Source organism: Anas acuta, chromosome 3, assembly GCF_963932015.1.
Source record: "Anas acuta chromosome 3, bAnaAcu1.1, whole genome shotgun sequence".
In the NCBI taxonomy this organism is placed as follows: domain Eukaryota; kingdom Metazoa; phylum Chordata; class Aves; order Anseriformes; family Anatidae; genus Anas; species Anas acuta.
Genome location: NC_088981.1, coordinates 91,810,873 through 91,835,769, shown reverse-complemented (window position 1 = coordinate 91,835,769; position 24,897 = coordinate 91,810,873). Strand labels below are relative to the sequence as shown.

At 34.4% G+C, this 24,897-nt stretch overlaps 1 protein-coding gene across 5 annotated transcripts in view; it reads right to left on the bottom strand.

The window, feature by feature from the left end:
• The window catches only part of KHDRBS2 (KH RNA binding domain containing, signal transduction associated 2), a 386,008-nt gene that overhangs the window by 65,663 nt on the left and 295,448 nt on the right, over positions 1-24,897 (bottom strand). For 3 of the 5 annotated variants that reach the window (XR_011095300.1, XM_068678282.1, XM_068678284.1), the window contains exon 7: positions 4,230-4,312. Coding sequence is in view for 3 of the 5 variants with exons in the window: in XM_068678282.1 (XP_068534383.1) it covers positions 4,230-4,312 (83 nt within the window). In the remaining 2 variants the exon portion in view is untranslated. Of the gene's footprint in view, positions 1-1,130; positions 1,297-1,983; positions 2,597-4,229; positions 4,313-24,897 lie in introns of those variants that run through there. The other 2 variants (XR_011095301.1, XM_068678285.1) reach the window with 2 other exon arrangements.

Here is a 24,897-nt window from a genome sequence, read left to right as displayed (position 1 = left end):
TTTGAAGGAAGAACACATTGAGGACATCAGTGTGGTTGAACTGCTAAAAAGCATCAATAAGTGGACAAACAGCACAACTTTACAGGCCTGCAGAGGAATGTCTTTTAACTTAGCAGAGAAATTTGGGCAGCATCTGGTATAACAACTGATGAGCATCAAAATCTAGCCATCTATCTGGTAAGGTCCAGTCTAGACAAAAATCTGTGCAGTAATTTTGTTTCATACCTAAATACTGTTGGAAAACGAGAATATACATCAAGATTTTAACTATCAAGTGCAATGGAAGGGGCAAACTTATATGGATATTAACTATTTGCTGAAATGAAATGCAGCTGTTTGAGAACATCAGCTTGATTATTACCCTCACCTGCCATCTGTTCCTCACCATTGATGCACGTGAATTTGCAACACAAGAATGGTCATCATATATATCCCAGAAGAGATTTCACTTCTGATTACAAAAGTAGTCAGACTAAAAGTTCAGGAGCCAAACATAGCTGGCAGAAAAGGGTTTGAACGTTCTCTGCCTGATTTCCAAATGTCAAGGGAGCAGCGTATGAACTTAACAGGTTGAACATCCCTTGGTATGTCTGGGCAGGTGGAGGTCCATTTTCACACTGAATGGAAGGGAAAGGAAAATGATGTTCCATCAGGAAACTCAAAGTGTAGTACAGAATTGCCTGTCGGAAGTGTGTCAAATCTGATGTGTTCCTCTGCCCACTGGAATCGTCTTTTCCTTGTTCTCTTTGGTCTCAGACAATACTTTCATTCCATTTACCTTAAAATCTCTATTTTCACATCAATGAAAACACATTCCTAAAACCAGCAAGGTTTCTAAATATCCTTGCTAAACCTGTAATCTTTTATGGAATCCTGTAATTAATGATTATAAACACTTTTGGGAAAAACAGCCAGTTGTTCATTTAAATCTTTTCTGCTGAGGGTCCATCCTGTTTGCTGAGTAGCCATTATGAGATAGGAAGATGAGGAAGAAAAAAGATGGCTTTAAAAATACAGCTTCTGCTAGTTAAAGCAAGACATTCCTCATGCAGTATAGACTACGGCAATAATTTTATTCCTCAAAACCCATAATTCTCTTCTCCCCAGACACAATAAGATACAAATGGCACTTACCATAGTGATGATCAGGTTGTCCTTCTTCAAGTTGCTTTTGTATCCATTTCAGTGCCCTTGAGATGTCTCTTAGCTCATTCAGCCTTGAAGATTATTGTAGGGTTCGTTCTAGTCTGATCCCAAGGTTCTGTCATGGTTTCTTCTACAAGTGACCCTATCCCCCTGTTATTAGTCTAAAATCAGACTGGTGTCATGGAGGACAGAACTCTGTCTGGAAGGGTGGCAGCAGTAGAGGTCATTAGAGAAGGATCTATACAAAATGTATTGCTGGGCCTGAAACTCTGTCCTTGGCCTTCACAAGGTACAAGTCTTCAGGTAACTGCACACAGAAAAACAGTGTTTCTCTCCACTTAATATCTGGGTGATCTGGGTGCTGGTCACTTTTTCTGCTCCTTCTAAGTCATAATCCTGTGTAACAGCACGGTGGTGTATGCTAACAGCGTGCTCATTTACTCTGCTATTGGCAGTGACTAATTTATAAAATATCTAAATCATACCTCTTGGGCAATGAAGGACTAAGGGCCTTCAGAAAAAATATATATATGGGCAGGAAGCCTCTGGTGAGGAAGTGGGAAATAGATAAGGTCTGGAAGTCAAATGTATTGTTAACAGAGGTAGTGGTGGCAGGCTATCTAAATGGTATTTTCACTCTGTGCATTGGGTGCATAGGGGAACAAGGCACAACTTATCACATGCTCTGCTCTAAAGCACACTGAATTCAGCTTCTGTTTAGTTTCCCCCCTCTCCTCCCAAGACATTCTACAGTTTGAAGTGACAATGAGAGTAAGGTTTTGTCAATAAGCATGGTGAGACAGATAGTCAGACCAGAGATTGGACCTACTCTAAGAATTTCCATATCGATTCTTTAATGAGCTGTAAAAAGCAAGTGGAAACTCTGCCCTTAACATGAGAAGAAAGCTTGCAGCTCTGCATTAAGCCACAGACTTCAATTATCTCTTGTCTCATGCTTCAGAATTTCACTCAATCCCTGCAGAGGGCAGTGATGATTTTTTTTTTCCTCTCTGAGCACAGATTATTTACAATATTTTTCCCCCCTTTAAATCACACAGTGGATGAGATGAATAAGTACTCTGAAGTGTTACAAATTATCTTCTTTGTTAGTTGTGTGCTTGATTGGTTACAGGAGCAATACCTAAGTTATACTAAAAACAAGATCTTTGATTGTGAGAAAACTTTTTGGTATATACACCTAACGAAATAATGTGGTCAAACTATTCTGTTCTGTTGTGCTATTTCAGCTCAGTAAGGAGGTATTTCCATGAAGATAAATAGCCAATAAGGTACAGAGACCCAAACTGCATCTGTAATGGTCCATTTGTTCTTTACATCTTTGAAATCTGAGTAGCATGTTATTCCGCAAGTGCTCTCACTGAAGTCAAAAGATTACTTGTGGCATTCAGTACCACTCAACACAGATGAGTACTACTGTGTATCCTGATATCTATTACAAAAGGAAATGTTTTAGTTACAGATTGAAAATAGAATAGGTATCTAGGAGGTACCACACATTGTAGAGAACTTATCTCACTGCTTAATAGCTGTTTAATTTACAAAAATATTTGACTCTACAAGTTTTCTGTCTTGAGTAAGATTATCACTATATGTTCTAGCTTTATCATAAACTAATAAACTTGATATATTAGTCATTTATTTGCTTGAGACATCAACTTGCAAAACAAATGCAGGTTGATTCAGTTGATTAAAAAAAAAAAAAGCAATGTCATCGCAGAGACACTTCTAACTAACATTTTTTGAACTAGAGACAATGTTACCTGTGGTAGTTCACTATTGTATCAAAAGATGGGCTGAATTCTTCTGAAAAAATTGGAGAATCTCTGGCAACAAAAATATCTACCTACATAATAACATGATGGATGAAGCAAGTAATGTATAATTACTTGAAAGTGTGTTGTTAAGGTATATTTGAAGGGGTTCACATTTACGTGTGACAAATCCTTTAAAATATTTGTCACTGGTTATAAAATTACTTAAATTATTCTTCTATAGGCTCAAATGCCACTCACTACAGCAGTTTTATGGCTCAACATTATTCTAACAGGCATTGACATCAGCAAAACATTCAACAAAAAACATGGTTAAACAAAAAGCAAGTTTAATGTCTCCTGGTTTTTAGAGTACAGAACTCTGTACATAACCATCATTTTTCTCATCCAGTGAGAAGCACTCTAACTCAATTAAAATCTGTCTCTTCTTGTTAGAACTTCGTTTGTCTTTCCACAATTTGACAAACACTCTTAGGAACCAATCAGCACATTTTCTAAGTAATTGGTTGAAGCACTCTTTTGTCCTTCAGCTTAACTGTGGAAAAGATATCATTCCATATTTAATAAACATGTTGAGGTAATATATGAGTGCATGTGATGTGTGTGTACATCAAAAGGGATCATTTTTTTTTGTCTCTTTTTAGTGACAGAAATTATAGGAGTAGCTGTGAATATAATCCTCCCATTACACAGTAAGGACATGAAATAAGATTTCCAAACTTGGTTACCTATACCAATTCTGAGAGTTGCTCAGAAAGCAACTGACTGAAGCTAATAGTTTCAGCCTTATTTCAAGCACACCATTCCATTACATAATTTACCTTGATACCCACCAGTGACAGTTATTTTTTTTTTTTGTTAATTTATCATTTTGCCCAAAACATTGTAAAAGCATTAAATATAATATAGCCTTGATTACTTTATGTTATTAAAGCAAAAAAAAAATAAATAAATAAACTGCACCAAGAAGTTCAGAATGACACTGGATAGGAAATGGTATAATCTTTTTTTTTTTTTTAAACAATGACAAAAACAAGAACAACAAAAAAGACCAGCAACTACACTTTAGCTGCAGCATTTTTAAAAGTCTAGTTGTCTGCATTTTTACTTCATCTGAATAATTCTGTATATTAACTCTAACCACCATTATTACTTTTTAACGGCTATTTAAAGTACTGTGAGATTTTGTAGAATTTAATGTAGAAAACCAAAACAGCATATTTACATAAAAATTCAAGAGAAAAGGAATGTTTTTCTTGGAAAATTTAATGAAAAAGTACAAATGCTTACCTTTGTGTTTGGGTGGCATAACTGTTATCATATGCCTCATAGCTTGGATCATCGTATTCACCCCCATATCCATCATCATATCCCTAAGAGAAAAATAAAACACCAAAGCTTAAAAGAGTGATAAATCAAAGAATATTATCAAGCCATAAAAGTAATCTGCATCAGCATATACATTCTGTGTTTGCCCAATATTGTGGGCAACTTGCAGCCTCCTAACAAAAATGGGGAATTGTGAAGAAAAACCTGTATGTTGCTAGTGCAAATAAATCAGTTACTCATTTAAGAATGGAATTTATTCACTGATAAACTGTAGTGCATTGTACAGGCCACAGTGCTTCAGCACGATCTATTTAGCCTACTGATAAATGATAATGAAAGCAATCTTTTCGCAGCAATTTGTTATATAAATGGTTCCATAAATACCTATAGGCAAAATAAACAAATGGCAGGAAAAATATAATATACTGACTGTACAGCATTATAACAAAAAGAAAAATATAGAGATAATCTTGGCAATGATTTCTGATATGCTGCAGTCTATGTTCATTCAAAGACAGGACAGCAAAGTAGTCATGAAATGTTGTATGGAAACACATTTTATTTTTATTGTTATTATTTTCATTTTTCTATGAATTTTGGGAGCTGATATATTTGTTAAATAGAGACCAAATATTTTGTAGTTACAAGAAAATTTACCTGTTATGCAAAGTGGTAAAGGAATTATGGGGCTTAAAAATCTGTGACTAAATATGAATTATAGCAGAAGGCAATTGAGTTTTTTCTGCAGATAACCCAAATGCAGTTAGTCTGGGTAAAAGGGACAGAACATGGCTGCTCCAAAATGACAGGATTCCAGTAAACAACCAATCTGGTAAACTATCATAGTCATGTAATGTTAGTTTGATATTTCATTATTTCTGCTAATTAAACTCTGTAACTGTATTGAACTACACGGGTACACACAATTTTCAGAAAACATTCCAAGGAGGATGCATTCAGTAACATCTCAAGCATATTAAATTTACCTATCCTTCTGGTCTCTGACTGATCAGGGAGCATGAGTAAAGACTTCAGGTGAGAGATATTGCCCCTGGGGTGCCACATGGCCTAAATGAAGAACAGGGTACAGACCTCAGATGGTAACTCCTTTTCTGAGGCACCCACATCAGCTTGCAGTATAGCAAAAAATTTTCTGGGCAGGAGAGTGAGTCACATTTTGAGATTGGGAAATAACCTCTGCAGAATCTGAAGCCCACACAAACCCCCTTCTATTTCACACTGAAATGCACCATTTTTTTCCCCTCATTAATATAAACTAATAGCAAAAAGAAAAAAAAAAAAAAGGCAAAAAAAGGCTGAGAGAAACAATGAACCACCTGACACAGATGTTAGTCACATTGATTAGCATGCTACTGGGTAGAATCCAGACACTGTGAAGAGGGTGATGCAAGTTCCTATATAAAGTAGAATAATAGCTAGAGGAAAAGATATTTCAGCATGCTTACTCACTATATGAGAGAACAGAAAAGGCAAGAATTACAAATTAGCTCTTTCAGTGTCTCGATGCCTGAGGTGGATCAACGTTCAGCACCAGTAGGGCAGAGAACTCTTGTTAATACTTGACACTTTGCGTTACAGATTTTAACAATTTCCCTAAAGGCTTAGAGCAGGTCAATATAGTGCAAATATTTTATGTGGAATGGCTGGAAAACAAGGACAGAGTAAAAAGCATGATGTTTCTTTAATAAAGAATAAATATTTTCCAGAAAATGTTCTATTATTTGTGCCATTCTGTAAGAGAATTATCTTCTAATACCACAAGTGAACTATTAATATAAGGTACCTACAAGCATCTTTTTTCAAACAGTTTAATATGCTGTATTGTACCCAGACATACTTGTTCTAAAGAAGCTTTCAGGCAACTAAAACGAGAAATAGCTCTGCTCACATTCCTAAAGTGTCTCAAACTTGCCAAGCATTTTTCTTCTGTTAAATCTTTAGCTCCTCAGCACCTACAACTTTAATGTTTGAAAACATTTCTTTTGCGCACATTTTGAGAAATGACACACCCAGCTCCCATCATACTTTGCCTGGGATTTCCCCTGGCCCTGCAGTGATACATCCCAATCAGGAGGGAAAGGAACAAAAACATATTTATGGAGCTGCGCTGGAGTTAGAAATATTTAAAAACACTAATAAATGAGTTTGAGGAACTACAGTATAGTTCAGAAAGGCATTTTTTTTTTTTTAAAAGTGGAAATTCTAAAGAAATTAAAAAAAAATACAGCTCAATTCAAGAAAGGACTAACTAGACAACAAGAACGTTTAAGTATTTATCATCCTTTCCTGACAAAGTGAAAATAAGAAATCTATTAGAAAATAACATATCTCAGAATAACATATGAAATTAGCATTGGGAGCACTCACTTCAGGAGCAAATATGCAGTCCTATACTACAGAAAATTATAGTCAGGAGAAGAGTGTACTAAAAAAGAAAAAAGTACACAATTGGAAAAAGGCTTAGATTCTACTACCGCAGGAGGAGTTAAATATCAATTTGATTCAACACCCAAGATATCTTTTGTAAAGTCTTATTTTATTTATTTAGATTTGCTTAAATCCTCTCCAAGCTTCAGATGCTGAAAGAAATGTTAAAATATATATAAAGAATAACAAGGGCAGGCTAATGCAATGCTTTCTCTTTAAACATGAGTTACCTACTTAACACCCAAATGTTAAACAATAACAGACTCAAATGCACCAAGTTTAAATTATCTCTTCTCTGAAGAGCCTTACAAAACAGGATTTTCACAGCATGGTCTGAAAAATGGTAGGTTTCATCTCTGGGAGGCCAAGAAGAAAAATAATTCACACGCTTCTAATGAAAATGCCTCGCAGTATTTTAAATTCAGTTGTCCTGGTAATACTCGATAAAATACATTGTAAGGAAATCAAAACTTTTTTTTTTTTATTATTATAGAAGAAAACCCAAACTCTTTCTAAAACAGCCTACTTCAATATGTCTAGACTTCAGAAGGAAAAAAAATCACCAAAAAAAAAAATCACCAAAAAAACACACACACACACAAACCAAACCAAAACAGTAAGTCAAAGTAAATTTAGTTATGCTACTCTGTAACTTGGCAAATATGTGAACATGGGAAAGGTCTGAAAGTCAAGCTTCTCACTAGCTGCAGCCCAAAAAAGTACCCCTGGACTTAGTACCCCTGGAATTAGTACTCTACCTCAAAGATGGTGAATATATAAAAATTCACTTCTAATTGTAACTCTGTATAAAACTAGGAGTTCCCCAGTAAATGAGCCTTCACATAGTTTCCTCTATTTTCTCCAACTGGCTTCTACAAATCTACATGTACAAACATTGTCTCTCTCTTTCGCTGTTGTCACTCAACCACATCCATATTCTATCACATGTCCATATCACCTTACTTTAGATGTCTAAAAGACACTCATCTACTATCTAGCTAGTGGTAAATTCCTTTTACAAAGAGGAAAAATAAAACATTTCTAGAGGATAATTCATAGCACACACTCTTGACATCTACCTGAGGATGAGTTGATTTGCTCTTTAAATAAGAACTTTCCTTTCAATGACTATAAAGGGAGAGCAAGGTGAATGTGCAAGATTTAGATCTAACTAACCTTTAGGTATGTAAGTTAGTTCCTCATTTGAAGAAATTTATTGTATAGAGAAAGCTTATCTTGCAAAAATGAGCACTTCTAAGATTAATTGTGAAGCAACCAGAGATCGAGAATGCAATCCAGAACATTCTGAAAGATGCCCAGGGAAAGGTGGGAATTTCAGAATATCATCTTAAACAGACAGTACAGTGTTCAGATAAGATCTCGTCAGACAGTTTGGTACATATCCAGATCTCAGGCTATGGTAACAGCTATGGGAAATTCTAAATCCCACTCAGTCTACTATATGTTAAACACTGGAAAAAATATGTAGGAACATCTGGAAAGCCTTCTCATTCCAGATGGATGACTTATGCCTTTGGCTAGTCGTGCTGTCTGTTTGGCTTAATAAATCTTCACATTTTTCTTGCAAAGAGCATTTAAGGCAGGGATCAGCAAGCACAGCTGTACCATCCACTGCTTCACTCCCATCACCATATTCTGATGGGCAAGGCATTCTGCAGAGGCGTGGGAGGTATGTTCCTAAAGTATGTAGCTTGGAAATGGTAATTTTAACCAAGGTTTCCATCTTTTTAAGTACGTCACACCCATTATACTTGGGCCTGTAGTATTGTCACCTCCTTCTCTACTTGTTCCTTAAAAAAAAAATATAAAAAAAAATGCAGATAACACTGTCATTTGGTGTTCAGAATAATTTGCGAATGGTGAGTTAACTGAGCCTCACAAGAGAGTTATATGATGAAGAAGGGGGATGACTTACATTCTACCAGTCACACATACCCATTTGGTGTTCAGTCCCCACATTGTTCTAAGATAGTGACAGCTGAATACATGCAGAGGAACAAACCTCAGGACATTAATTTTACATAATTTAGACAAAGGGCAATTTCTCCCTACTGACTTCAAAGAGGGTTAAAATGTAATCACTTTAGATTTGGATTATTTAGCGTTGAAAACCTGCAATTAGAGCAGATGAATTTCACTGAAGTACCTGGGAGGTTAGTCTTCTGCTGAACAAAGATCCCCAGAAACATAATTTATGCTTAGAAACTAAAATTCTGTCTAAATTCTTCCCTAAGTACTTGTGACTGTTACCATAGCTGGCCTTGATTTCTTCAGCTATACCTCCTGGGTCAGAAAAAAAAAAGAAAAAGAAAAAGAAAAAGAAAAACTAGATATCATCAGTTCGTTGAAGATGAGATATACCCTCGGTGCTAGTGAGATCTCACCAAGCGTTTTGAAGACAAACTCAAAGAAAAGTAAGTAGAGCAGCATTGTATCCATCAAAATGATAAATAACAGTAATAACAAAAACTATGTTAAAATTAAAACGGGAATGCTAATCAACTGAAAAATCAAAGCTCTATGCTATGGACTTCATGAATGCATTGTAGGAACTAGAGTCTACAATGATAAAACAGCTGAGAGTATATCTGCTTGCCAGAGGCAATGAGCTAATCTCAACATACTGGGCTTCTTATTGAAATCAGTTTTATTCTTCACATATCAGCAATGGGAAATGTCATTATATCTGGATGTTAGAAAATACACAGGTGAACATCTATTACATAGTCATGGAAATATCATTGATATTTCAGTGTAATCACAGTCACAGATACTCTATGAATTCAAAGCAGTGAACTTAAACGAGCTATTCATAAATGAGCTATTCATGTCCTCATACTTCAGGGGTTTAAATAAACCCTGTATTGAACAATTATGGCAATAAAAATGAGTCAAACTAAAGAATTTTACTGCCTATAAGTCCTAAAATTGATTCTATGCCAGATAAAAATAGGGCTGTGGTCACAGAAGCAAATAGCTAAGTGGTGCCAAAGCAGCCACAGTAAAAACAGAATCTCAGGTGCCTAATCAAAATTGCTGTGTACTCTCCAAAACTTTTTGAAAATTATTTTATTATTTTGTAATTCTTCAACTAAATACAAAATAAATGAGTAACATTTAAAATACATTTGGGTATATTAAAATACATCAGAATGTAATGAAAATATAAAAGAAAATCTAATAGACATAGCACTTTTCTCCTTCCTTCCTTCCATATTTGTTGTAGCTTACAGAATAATTTGCTCTTGCAGTTATTATACCCATACTGTAATGACTAATATAATTGTTTTTTCAAATCCTTCTGTTAGCTATGCTGTGCTCATAGAGTCACCTTAAAAGTCCTAATTCATGTGTCAAAGCTCTGCATAATCTGCTGCCACTTATATCAGATTAGTTTGTTGCACTCTCTGTCCCCCATCCTTTCTACCATCAACAATAAAACACTTTCCTCTCACGTTTCACTGTTTTTTTTTCTTCCCCCTCCATAGTGCCTTTTCTTACAAAACAGAATCCTAACCTCAGAAACGATCATTTACCCAGTTTCTATTGTACAAAGTGTCTCACAGAAACATCTCTTTCTTTCAGTATCAATATAATGACTTATTTTAATAATAAGCAGCAAGTGGAGGTGAAAAAACAGTCCTAAATATCTTCCTTATGTATCTTGGACAAGCTGCATTTTCACATCTATCTGGGAGTGAGATCCCTAAATTGTTTTTTTTTTTTTAATTATAATTTTTATTTTATTGATGACTTGTGATACTTTACATAGTACTTCAGCAATAATATATTACACTAGCAAGATGCATTGGTGACAATATATCACATAAGTGACATTTAAATGGAAGATTTATTTTTCCTGTGAATTTAAATAAATAGAATAGAAAGCTATTTTCAGCTGCCAAAGGAGGATAGGCTGTACTACATTCACAGTTAGCTTTAATTTCTTTATCATATCTACTATTTCTGTTTGCAAAATTTCAGGCAAAGGAGATAATGAACTTCGGCATCATGATGCTTGCCTACAGGAGCTCTATAATCAATAGACTGAGTTGACATAAAAATCTGTCCATGAAGCAGTAATGTTTCTTGTATTGTAGATACAAGAATAACTACAGGCACCTACTGAGGACAGACAGATCTTCTATTTAACAACTAATTGACAGTTTTAAGCATTTCACAACTGTTTAACATGATAGACACAATGCATTCAAAGTAAACTGTTTCAATCTTAAATAGGCTTTATAATAATCCAGCAAATGAAGTTTCCAACCCTTGAAAGATGGGGAATTCCTAGGAATTCCCCTTCTTGTTTTCCAACCCATGACAACTGGACCACAGTATTTTCCACTCTCAGAGCCTGTAAATGTGTGAATACATGCTAAGACAATAGCAAAGAGCAGCAATGGTATGACAGGTGTTTTACAAGACCTTGAATTATATTTAATTTTAAATCAAATTTCACTCTGATGTATTATTGATGCTGGAAGTAGGCAGATTAAATATAACTTGGCCAAATGCAAGATAATGTGCTCTAGTAAATACATCCTCAAATTCTATAATCTGTGTCTCTGCCTGTGTCTCTGAATTTAAAGAATTCCCTCAGGAAAAGACTTGTGGGAGTCATCAAGATTAATAGCTAAGAGATCTTTCCAATTTTACTGTGACATTAAAACAAAATAATAAAAAGTAGCCTTATATTTTCTATCTGAAGAAAAGACATAGGTTAATTTGATGTGAAATTTTTTTTGATCCATCTTTATCCCATTTTTAAATATATTCAACCATTAAGGATTCCCTGAATTAGTAATATCTAACAGTGAAACATCTTCACTCAGGAACAGTTTTGTTCCAGTCAACCAAGAACTACTTGTAATACTTAATATGTAGAAGTGTTTCATTATATAAAGGAGAAAATCATAGCAGTGATTTTCATTTTAAAAAGAGAAATTCCAAATTCCAGTGGGAAGAGACAGAAGAAGCAGATTGGAAATCGTTTGAAGTACTTAAAATGAAAGCTGGGCAAATTCAGATTTATTTATTAATCCTGAAGTAAGTCTAGCTGCAAGTTCAAACATTGTTAATGGCTGCATCTTTACATCCTATTACTTGCAGATATAATACCACATGCTTTTTCATAAATGGCATCATTGAGGTGCTCAAGCGAGTCCAGAGAAAGGCGACGAAGCTGGTGAGGGGTCTGGAGAACAAGTCTTATGAGAAGCAGCTGAGGTAGCTAGGTTTGTTCAGCCTGGAGAAAGGCCTCAGGGGCGACCTTATCTCTCTTTATAAGTACATTAAAGGAGGCTGTAGTGAGGTGGGGGTTGGCCTGTTCTCCCATGTGCCTGGTGACAGGACGAGGGGCAATGGGCTAAAGTTGCGCCAGGGGTGTTTTAGGTTGAATATTAAGAAGAACTTCTTTACTGAGAGGGTTGTGAGGCATTGGAATGGGCTGCCCAGGGAAGTGGTGGAGTCACCACCCCTGGAGGTCTTTAAAAGACGTTTAGATGTAGAGCTTAGTGTTATGGTTTAGTGGAGGATTTGTTAGTGTTAGGTCAGAGGTTTGACTAGGTGATCTTGAAGGTCTCTTCCAACCTAGATGATTCTGTGATTCTGTGATCTTTCACCCAATCAAATTTCAAATGTCCTAGATTGTTACAAAGATTGTTCACTACTAATTTTGCTCCTATTTATATTTCACTGAAGTAACAAAATATTTCCCAATAAAACAATTTTAAAGAAAATATTTCCTAAAATAAATGTGGACAGTGAGTTTTAAATTGATTTTTTAGTTTTGTCTTGTCTACATAATTTATGCACGTTGTATAATTTTAATCTTTTAAGCATTTTAACTGTTAATGTGATTTTTTACCCCACATAAGAGGATATAGCAATATTTAGAAGATATAGCCATGATAATTCTTATTTGATATTGTTTTAAGCCAAGAGGGTAAATACTATTTCCTCAGTTTCATGATACCTCTGATTTAAATTATGAAGCTGTAATGTGAACAGTGTCTCATCAACTTGTATATTTAAACTGATCAATTTTCTCTTCATTCAAAATGAAACTTTGAAGGGTTGACATAGTGAAACTCACTGTGAAAAATATAGGTAGATTCCAAGAATTTTGAAAAATTATCTACAACCAGGGAAATGAAACATTAAGTTGCTATCAGTTCCAGAAGAGTTAACTCATTTTTTTTTTTTCTGCTTATGACAATAATTAAAGTATTATACAGTGCTACGTGTAGTGTATGAAGCAGTGTTTATACTGCAGCTTACCATATCTGACTGAAAATGTTCCTGGAAAGCATTCTGGGTCCTGTGTATTGCACAGGAATAAATAAGAAGGTGCCCACTCATGGAATGTTCTTAGCTGTCATATTTCGTCTTGTAACAGATATTGTCAGTGAACGACTAGGAAATACATTTTAGCCTGATGTATAAAACACAAGGATTAGAGGTAATACAGAATTTTCTTCTTGGTTTTAAAAGATATGTAAGAACAGTGAACTTCACTAGTACAATGTTGTAAAGGAATTATTGCAGAAAGGTCACATAATTAAAAGCAAACATGTAGAATGTAATGGGACTTCTCATTTGTGAATATAAGAATGAACAAAAAGTAAAGTGTTTAGTTTAATTTTTATTGAGGTACTTAGAGGTAGTCTTTAAACTGTTACTCCCTCAAGTTTGAGCATGCAATTAGAGAAATTAGGGATGAAAAAGAATAGATCATCTATTAGAAGCTCCTGTCAAATATGATTGCTCCTTTCAGCACACTTTCCAGTGCTTTCTCTAATCAAATTCTAAGTATTGCCAGAGGTAGGGATTCCACCGTTTCTCTTGGGAGACTGCCTGACAGCCTAATAGATCTTACTGTCAGGACACCTCTGCTAAGTTTATCCCATACTACTAAGTATATCTCACCATACAAATGAGATGTATTCTTCTAGATCAGCATTCTTCCAGATTTCTTTCAAATTATTTAAAAATAATTTGTGTATAGAGATTTGAAGTCAAATGTAATCCTGACACAGAGATATACATGTACTGATCAGCAGATAACACAGCAACAAGCCAGAATCCCCAAATCTTCAAAACCTTATACAGATCCTGATCTCCACATATCCTTTCCACTTTCCTGTGTGCAGCAGATAGATATGCTGGAAAAGATAAGCAGTCAACATAGTCTGTACTAGATCAAGAGTGGGAAACACTGCAAGTAGCCACCTATAGCCAAGTGGCTCTCAGGATGTGTGGGATACAGGAATAGATGACCTACCTAAATTAAATCTGTAAAATCCAATAGAATTTTATTGCATTAAAGTGCACCCAACAAGAAATGGGAAGTCAGTAAAGACCTCATAACACACTCTACACACTCAGTTTACTCAACAAGCCTCTATGATGTATATCAGATTGAATTTGTTGATTTTTTTTTAAAGCCGATAAAAGTGATGCAGATACAAACAACAGTAAAAAAAAAAAAAGAATTAAATGGAGAACAAAAATCTTATTATTTATGGCATATTCTTAGCCTTTTATGCAGCCTGACTGTCATTCAGCAAACAGGGACGTATCAAGATCCTAGATTGTAGAAGAGAAAGAAGGTGGGAGAGTAAAATTGGTTTCCCCTGTTAAATGCTACACTCTTTCCACCATGCAGCTGTAATTGCTTTGATCTTGCTTAGTCCTAACCTGCCAACTATCATTCATGGTTGAAAACTCAGAAAATGGACTGGGTATTCAATACAGCAATCGAGATAAGTGCCTCAAAAGATACAGAATGAGGTAAGATTGACATATTGAAAACACTATGTTTTATCTCTATGCTAATTTTTCTAATGCCCACCAAGGAATAAAAAGGGGGAAGAAAAAAAAGCATAAGAAAAGAAAAGGCAAAAAAGGCCAACTGCACTTTTCACTATGAGACTATTCAACCATAAAAGAATTGAGCTACACAGGGGTGATTCTGACCTTTCCTGACATAGCCTGTCAACAAATGAAGAACAAATACTGATTAAAAATACGGATGGGCTGCAAATATGCCTGTTTAATACTAGTACTGATTTCCACTCACCATACAGAAAACATCTCATAATACCTCTTCTACTAGTAAAACTGTAATGGAAATAAAGTGATAAAAGTTCAACAAATCTTCTCAAACATGAGCTGGATTCCCAAATCTGTACAAACCATCCCAGGCATGACTGCTTCAGTTGGTGTACCGTCTACCAATGCTGTCCATAGTGTAATAGAAAATGAACCTGAAGCATCTCTTTAGCTCTCAATTTAATTCTTACTAATATACCTCTATTTATTTCAGCTATTATCAGTTTAACATATTTGCCAATCAAAAATTAAGAAAACATTGAATACAGGAGCATTTTAATATACACTGATTTGTGTTAATAAATTTCAGTATAATTATACCAACTGCATTTGTCTATTTTATAATCACTAATGTTTTGGAAAAGGTGCCATTCCCAAATGTGATGAGCTTCTATAAAGTGAGAGCTAGGTTTCTAGTAAAATATAACCATTGAACATCTGATAGCTGTAAAAGAAATAAAAAATCTGCAATGTAGAAGAAAGTTTTTGTAAGAAACAGGTTCTTCTATTGTACACTTGATTAATCTGTTATAGGTATTTATCCATATATATTCCATAAGTACATACATTCCCACTCCACCAACACATAGACACCTGTCTTGCACTTGGGCAACTGCAATACTTTTATCCCCTTCACTCAACTACACTGTACGAGTGTAATGAGTGTACGTGATTTTGAGGCTGCTGCTAATGACAATACTGTCTAAAAATGATGGAAAGAATCAATGATGTTCACCATAACTCAAATCTCTGGTAAGATGTAATTTCTACTTCCTCTTTTTAACAACTACATTAAAATAAATAGTGTTAAATGTGACAGCCAGACTACCTTCTAAAAGAAAATGTGAAGAGATTTCTCTGGCTATAAGTACTCTGGAAGTATAATGTGGATTGCAGTGACCATCTTTTTACTGATGTAAATTACTTGAAATTTTGTGTTGTTCATGGTGTTTTAAATGAATATACTTTGCTGTCATTCCTTAAAATTCCTTGCTACATTCAGAACCCCTTAAGCTTCATACATGGATTTGAAAATAACCGCATGCGATTTTCTTTCTAAAACTTAAACAGTTGAAAAGAATGTGTGACAAGTCAATTTGCATTTATATTTTAGGGAGAAAGACCCAGCTACCCAAACATAAACACAAGCAGAAATTTATGTAATAGATTCCTGCACAAGCCATTTCTGTTGTCTCTCTAGGTAACTTCGAAAAAAAAACAACGAAAAACTTTTATACAAAGAAACTTTTCATCATGACCTACCACAGTTATTATTTTTTCCTATATGCCATAAAAGATTTTTAGCTTTAGCCTTTGTTGAGGCAAGTTTTTTTTTTTTTTATTATTTTTTAAATAGATATTTTATGGTGTAGAATACAAATTGTAGTATATCTTAATTAAATCTACTGCAGCAAGAGAAAGTGTGACTAATGACATGAAAATATATTGTTTATTAACTACTATGCCATGATAACACTTTGCCCAGCATAAGATCAAAACTGTTTCTCAGATTTTTGTTTTAAAAAGTAGCAAAGTTAAAGGGAGTTTTTAAACTGAATTCTGTGAAATGTGTATCAGATCTTATGCAGCAAACTCAACTAGCTATTATGTTAGTTTTGGAAGTACTAAAGGACAAAGCGTTGATAGCTAAATAACAAACCAAAAGTGACCATAGTAGGCATTTATTCAATTATTAAATTCAACATTTTAAAAAAAAAATAATTTAACTAACTACTACTTTTCTTTTCACTTCAATAAGCTGTCTGTTGTGTATGTTTATAATGATCATAAAGGGAATACCTAAAAACATACTGTCTGTCTGCAGAGATTTGCTCACCTATGGGGATATAGATTGAAAGAAACCTGACTCTTGTAATCACTGAAACCAAACAGCTTCAAGGCTAAAAATTCTGTGTTTTCAAATTTGATTATAAGAAATATCCAAGTCAAACTCATGAAAATATTTGATGCCTCTGAGTCCAAGAGGATTTTCAGGATGCTCGAGCAGATTAGTAAAACAGTATCTGGAAGTTTATTTTCCTAAAATAAAGCTTTCCACCAAAATATAACTCTTAATGCACATAAAATGACAATGCTGATTTTACACCATGTATCCCTCTAAATATACAGGAAACTTCCATATTTTATACCAAGTAGCCAACCAAGAGCATAGATTTCCATCATGTGTACTGAATATTGACTTTAATATTTAGCATTAAAATTAAATAGGAACTAAGTCATTGGGGCTACTGGTATTTACTCGGTAAAATGTTTGGAAATGGGCAAGTAGAAAGTGCTTGGTAAACTCCTGAGCATCACTCCAAACACCTGGGAAGCCTAGAACCTCAATCAGAATTATAAAACATAATAAAGAGTTTCATAACATTTAATTGCAGACATCACTGACCTAACACTAAACCATCAGTATTCAAACGAACATTAAGAATTGCTTCACTGGTGATTAAAAAAACAGCCTTTAGCTTTTAAATTGTAGTCACCCTTGCTAGTTGAATAAAGTTATGTCTCAGTTTTGCATTTTGACCCTGAGGAAGATTGATGAATATATTTGCAGCAAAGGAGTGAAAGTCAGAGCAACCAGACATAACCAAAAACATGCCTTGTAGAATTTTTTTTTTTTTGAATTACAAGGTGTGGAGTGCAGAAGTTGAATGTAAAGGACAACATAAAAATGACTTGCTCACATGGGCAGTTTAATACAAGAAAAAACAATCCATATAAAAAGTTAAAATGAAGTCCATTTGGATAAGACCACAATTTTCTTCTTTCAAAGTTCCCTATGACCAGTGCCTCCTGGGGGTCAAAGGCACAATATAGTGGTGTTGCCTAGTTTAAGATTAACTAATTTTGGTGTCAGTGTGAAAGCTAGGTGCTTCACTTTTGACCACAAAGCAGACATTGAGAGCTCAGTTCAGCAGCTGTGTATAGTTATAGTATTTTTAGGCACCCTGACATATTCTGCCTGGCTTCCAACCTAGTCCAGCTGGCGTGCAATCTTTCCTGGGTCACACGTAACATTGTTGGTCCTCTGGTTGTAGTATGCCAAAAATAACATGAGAATCTGTACTCAGGTAGACCAAAAGAACTGAACTATAAGATTTACTTTGAGACAAAAGGGTGTAGCTACACTAGTGCTTTTCAGCTACACCAGCCTCTAAAACTGAGGCTAACTATCAATATGCTTAAGGACCTGGGGTATCTAAGATTTTTAGGTTTATATTCCTAAAACATTTCTTCTGAGCAGGCTTGTAGCTGTTTTAGTATTGGCAGAATGGAGCAGCTCAACAACTGTTTACTACTAATGCCTAATTAGTATCTGCTAAATAGAAGTTCTTCTGTTATCATCCAGGAAGGGTTTTGAGCCAGTTGGCATGCCCCAAGAATATCTAATACATACATCCATAATCAGTCTGCTCACAAAACACAGCTGATACTACTTCTTTCTGGAAGAGTTCAATACTACAACACACCAGTTAAGTGCCAGGCCCGGCTCAATAACCATTTTAGCCTGAAGCTACATTTCTAGTGGAAATGGCTATTTCAACAATCAGGCTTTAAGCTATCATGTGATATCGGTATGCCTGTCTAGTAGATTTTATTCCAATTTTAAAGATTAATTCAGGAAAGAGAGGTTGACAAAGAAAAAATGAATATACAACTTCGTTCTTAGGATACGGTGTTACAGAAAGAAGTCCTAGATTGTAATCCATGGTCCAAGAATTAGTTGTTCTGAGTTGTTTTTAGTCACTTTACAACACTGTAACATCCTTACAGCAGAACCAGAAATCCTTACAGGAGAACCTCAAATGTGAGGTGAAATTATCTGTCCTCCCCTATCAGCATTTTATAAAAAAGGTATAAGCTCCTTTTTATTCCTTAGTTTTCCAGCTACAGAAGAAGATTCAGGGCTGTAAATTGTAATTATCCCTAATGAACTTCATACATAGATACTTATGAGTAATAGATATAAGTATGTAAAATTCAAGTATGCTATATAAAGTTTCTGTAACATTTCAACTGGCATGTCAATCAGAGTATTCTACCACAGAACAATTTTGGAAATAGCAATTTTTAAAGTTCTTGATTTTCCAAAGTGTTTTTGAATCTAAGAAGTAAATGCTGGTATTTAAGTACATAATATATTTGTAAAAGATGTTTTTTTTTTCCCCAGATATTATTCTAATTGTTTTTCAGGATGTCAATTTGACACAGAAGCAACACTTCATATTTTGTATTTCCTTTCTATTTTAACAAAAAAGCAAAAAACACTGCATATTTCTGTTTCCAGAATCTATCTGTTTTTAATAGAAGCCAGGCTTGATCACAGAACTGACAGGAAGAAGAGAAAAATATTTTTTTTGCATGACTAATCTGTCTACAGGATTGTTCAGACCATGTGTTAAAAATGTCATTGACATTTTTGTCTGTATATATTTATACAGTTATAGCATGTGAGCAACAAATTTTTCCAGTGAGCTACTTGAGGTTCCCCTTTAAAAAAGTGGGAAAACTTTAATGGACCTCAGTGTCAACAAAATCAGGAAAACAATTAAGTGAGAATGCTTTTGTTTTCTAAATCTGGTGAATTTAATTGTACGTATTAGAACATACATTAAAAAAAGTGTTTTGTGTTCTTTATTAATATAATAGCAACTAAAATGATGTCTTAATGTAAGTATTCTGATTGTCTTTAGGTGTTTTAATACATTAAAGTATTTAAGTTTCAAGAAAATCTGTGATACAACTAGTTATCACTATCCCTGCTACAGATAAAGAAAACAGAATTTAGAAGTGTTAATGTAATTAATATGCTCAAATTCAAAATAGAGGTCTGTATCAGAGCAATTAATAAAGCTCAGAATCACTTGGATCACATCAACGCTTTCCTAAATGGTATGAGTCAGTTCTTGCTCACATCAGCATTAACAGCAGATATTATGCTGTCAAGATATTAAGATATTGACGCTATTGAAAGGGCTGTTTTATAAACATTTTATAAATATCTTCTCAAATAAACAACTTCACCAGCTTACACTCAAAAATCCATGCTTATAAGTCGGCCAAGAGCAAGAGGTTCATATCATCTTAAAACATGCAACTTATTTTTACAAAATACGATCTAAAATTGCACAGAAATATATTTCTGTTTTGATGATCTGAGGTGTGTGGTTTTATTCCTTATGGTCTATTCTCATGATTTTCTCATTATCTCATAACGTTTGATGAATTTTCAAGCTTATTTTTTTCAGCTTTAAACTGTGGTAAGCTGACTTGGCTGACATAGTATTATTCTTTTTCTTTGTCAAGGCATTCAGTCATCTGATTCTACTAACACATAGAAAGCATAGACTGCCCTCCAGACCTTTATTTAATGTTCTTTGATTACTCATTTGTAATAAGGGCACAGTGAAATCTGAGTAAGATTGCAAAATGATTGAAAAAGTTAGAATACTTAGAGATGTCCATCAGCGTGCCTGAGATTTGACAGAATGCCTCGCAAATTATTTGAAGGAAAAAAAATATTAACCTTTCTGTTTGTGAGAAAGTTATGATTTACCTATAAATACCCAGTATATAAAAATGGGTGATTTGTTTTCAAATTATTTCATCATGAAGGAATGATATTGAAGAGTTCTTTGCTAATACTGTGATATCTTCATCTTTTATCTGTATTGCAGCTTTTAAATTAATCTCACCTCACAACATACTAATTCTCTTCCATAAATGGATGACTACAATCAAGATTGAGACTGCAGCACTTTTCTTAACACTTTGTTTCCATTTCCATTAATATTTTAAAACATTATTTCATTTTGGAGTTCTATATGTTTCTTTAGATTTTGTGTGTATGTGTTTGTGTGTATTAAAATAGCTTATTTTGTACTTTATACACTTCTGCTTAGAAAAGCAATCAAGCTATTAAGAGAGTTTATAGGCCTTCCAATGTATATCCAAACATTTTTTGGTGGATGCGGACATAAAAATAAATAAGCAACACAAAGAAAATCCACAGTGCATATGATGAAAAACTGGATGTCCTTGGAAAGTTACCAGAAGTTGAAACAAAGTTATGCTTGCATTTAAATTTAGTCATGATACATTTCTACTATAAAATGAAGTTTTTCTTTTCAATTTTTCCTTACGGAAATGTTTTTTTTTTTTTTTTTTTCCCTTAAGAACCTTCTGTGCAGACATACAACAGAGCTGGTCTGTCTTAAGAAATGTCATTAAACTTGTACACATAAAAGTTACAACAACCTTCACATAAGTTTTCTAAACTAGTTGACGTAATTACTTTACTACCTGTACTACCTGTGCTTACTAATAATCACCGACCAACTTATTCCTGTCAAACTCAAAATCACCACGACCATCTCATTTCATAGTCTTTTCATTACACAATAAATTAGATTTAAAACATCACAGACTACTTGGATAACACAGAATATACATATATATTTTATACACATATATGTACACACACACATAAAACAAGTAACAAATGTGTTAGTCAACAAAAGGAAATGAAGGTCATATTAAATGCTGCCAAGTATATTAATAAAATAAATTAAAGCATGACTTGGGACACATCTGGAGACACATTTTTAAAAGAAGGTACTGACTAACTCTGAGGGGACTGTGGCAAGAGACAACCCACCCTGAAGGCACCCATGGGCAGTTTGCAGACAACCCACACCAGGGCAAAGAAGATATAAGTAAGGAGCACTGGTAGAAAATGAGGAAGAAGGAGAAAGACTGCACAGCAGAAACAACTAGTTACTAACCTCAACCTCCTGTGCTACCCACCTCCTCACCAAAGGGATCAGGAGGGACTGAGAATGGAGTCAGGGGACTGAATAAAGTAGGAAAAGAGGTGTTTGACTGAAGTTAAGCCCTGGGAAGGAGGAGCAAAGGTATTGCCCTAAGCATCTGTTTAATTGTCTTTTAGTTTATTTCAGTAGGTTAATTAGCAATCAATCACATTAAGTGAAATTACATGTGCTGAAAGACTGGCTGTGACAGTTTTTTTGTTTTTGTTTTTGTTTTGTTTTCCCTCCATCTATTTGGCACAGATATGAAAATCTGTGTAGGATTAAGATTCATATTTTTATATATTTTTGTCACTGATTTGAAATAAAATAATGTTTGTAGCATACACAACATATAGGAAGTTGCTTTCTAAATGAAAGAAACTTGAGAGATCATTTCTGTAGCGTTTGATATCTAGAAAAACTCCTATCGCATTCATTTATATATTCTTATGGATTATGCTGTAACGACCAAAGACTTTTACAGGAACTCAGTTATCCCCATGGTGGATGAAAATAGGATCTTCTTTACAATTCATCCTCAAACTGTAAAATATCCTAAATTTATTTATTCTTTACACTTTACTGTTATCAAGAGTTACCTTCAATGACCACTGTGAACAAGGCCTTCTCTTTAGTCTTAAGCACCTTTGACCTATTTAAAAATCTAAACTACATATAATGCTTTTGTTAATCAATATTGGTGAACTGGAAGGAACTTTTTTTTTCTTTCTTTTTTTTTTTTTTTTTTTTATTTTCATAGAACCTTCATCACCATCACATAAAAGATCAAGGTAAGAAATAAAAAATAGTGGTAGATTCTAAACATAAAAGTTAGAATAAACAGAAAGATATATTCAAATTAAAAGGCCATTACTTTAAGATCTGTTCCTGTAGAAACATTAAACCAGCAGTTAGTTATGCTACATATAGCATAAATATTATATAGCTACATATTACAAATAGTTAGGGGCAATAACACTACTGATTAATACTGATCACTAATGAATACAGGGAGTGTTAGACTTTCAAGTGTTTCTGTGGATGTCAGGTTTAAGATTATCATAAGTCATTTTAAAGCTAAAAATATTCTGAAAAATGGTCTGTTTGAGAAAAACAAGACTAAAAATAGACTAAGCCAGGATATTTTGTGGTACTGAAATCATGTATTTATGTTTCAGCAGAGATAACAGTCACCAAAGGTGGGTAAGGTTCTTCTTTCAAATTTCCTGTGTGTCAAGCCAAGGTGCTGCTACCTCCATAGCTGTCACATTACCTATTCATATTTCCATTTTGATACTAGCTGTCATATTGCATCATGCTCACTAGAAAAGCATGTAGTGGAAGTGGTTACTTGAACATATCTTTGCTATTGCAATTTACTGAAATGTAATAAAGTGACTGAAGTATGCTAGTTGTGGTTAGATTAATTAATTAATCACTATGTAACTGAAAACTCTCTGTCCACACTATACAACTTCATATATCATGGATCACACCAAAGCTCTGAGTTTCCTAGTATACTGTCACTGAGCAATACTGTTAGTATTGCTCAGCAGTAGACACAACACTGGTGTGATACCAGTGCTGTTCTAGCTATGGGTGAAGAGCACAGCACTGTATGGGCTGCTGCAGGGAAAGTTAGCTACATCCTGGCCAGACCCAGTACAGATGAAGATGCTGTGGAGAAATGCCTTATAACCAGCATCAGTGTGCTACGGAACAAGTCTTGTTTTAACCTATATTTGGTTATGCAGAAATTTGATAGATAAAGCAACTTTTCAACTTTCATTTTGGAATTATTGTTAGTTGTACTTAAAGCTCTTTAAGCTCATCTTACTCTATGCATCTTCGTACATGTTGTACATTCTTATTGTCCAGCAAGGATCACAAGAATGCCTTAAAGTACGAGCAAAATATCTGCGCACGTGTATGTTTGTTTGAATGTCATGTACATTTAATTGTGAGATATCTGTGTGCAGCATCAAAAATACACTTGTCTTTTTTTTTTTCTGTAACTGCGTCTTACATATTTTATGCAAATATAATATCTTCTTGTTCTCACAGATAGCTTGAGATCTAATTAAGTCAAATCATCTTGCATAACTAAGTGAGACAATTTTACATTAAGTTTTAATGTAAGGTTCTTCCTTGTTCTAAAATGCTGTGTCTGTGAGCTGCAATGAACTTCTAACTATAGAAATATTTTCTCTAGCTAAGGTAACTTGATTAGTTCCTTAATTTTACTACTGGTATGCTTGTTCCTAACCAATGTGCTGGGGTTGGGGAAATTGCTTGTGAAGAAGTTGTAAAAAAACAAACCAACCAACAAAGCAAACAAAACCAAACCTCAGATGTAAAAGCAAAACTTGTATCTGGAGGATAACAGACATGTTCATTACCTTGGCATGGGAGGAAACAGGCAGGTTCCATTCCTGCATTGTCCTTACAATTGGCTCAATGGAAATTAGGAAGCTGGCAACTCTACCCAAGGAAAATTGCACCACAGAGAAATGTAGCATTGCCTCAAGTCCTTTTATTGAGCTAATACTGCATGGTATTTCTCTCTCCAAGACACACCCTGCAAACGTTAGTTTCAGATGGATAAAAAACACTCCAGATTTAAATGCAGAAATGTAGCTTCTGATTGTAATTCTCAAAAGAAAGACAGAGAGATAGCAGGTTTTAAAGACAGCACATGAAGAAACTAATACAAATTCCCTTCAGGAATAAAAAAAAAAAAAACAAACAACATTATCTAACTTATAATGCAGGGAACACAGGCATTTCCATGGGCAAAATGTACCCTTATTTGTTTGGACAATGTTTGCTTGTCCATCTAGACCCATAACTGACTACAGCTGATAATAGATGATAAGCAAATAAGAAAGCAATTAAAATGAAAAAGATTAATATAGCAGCAAAATCCTAATTGTAAAGCTTTCAGTTTCAAGCTGGGTGTTGTGATTAACTGGCAGAGTCCAAATGGTTCAATCTTGTGAAGAGGGATGCTCTTTCTGCCTAGTAAAATTTGAGTGAGTTAAAGAGAGAATCCTATGTGGAAAGCTAAACTTGCAGAGTATCTGGAAAATGGCCTAGATTGCATCTAGCTATTTTGTGACAGTAGAAGTAGTCTGTCATAGCAAATTTTGTCTTATAAATTCAAGACAAAGATTTTTCAATGGGAACAGTTTTAAAAAGGTTTTCAGCTGTGT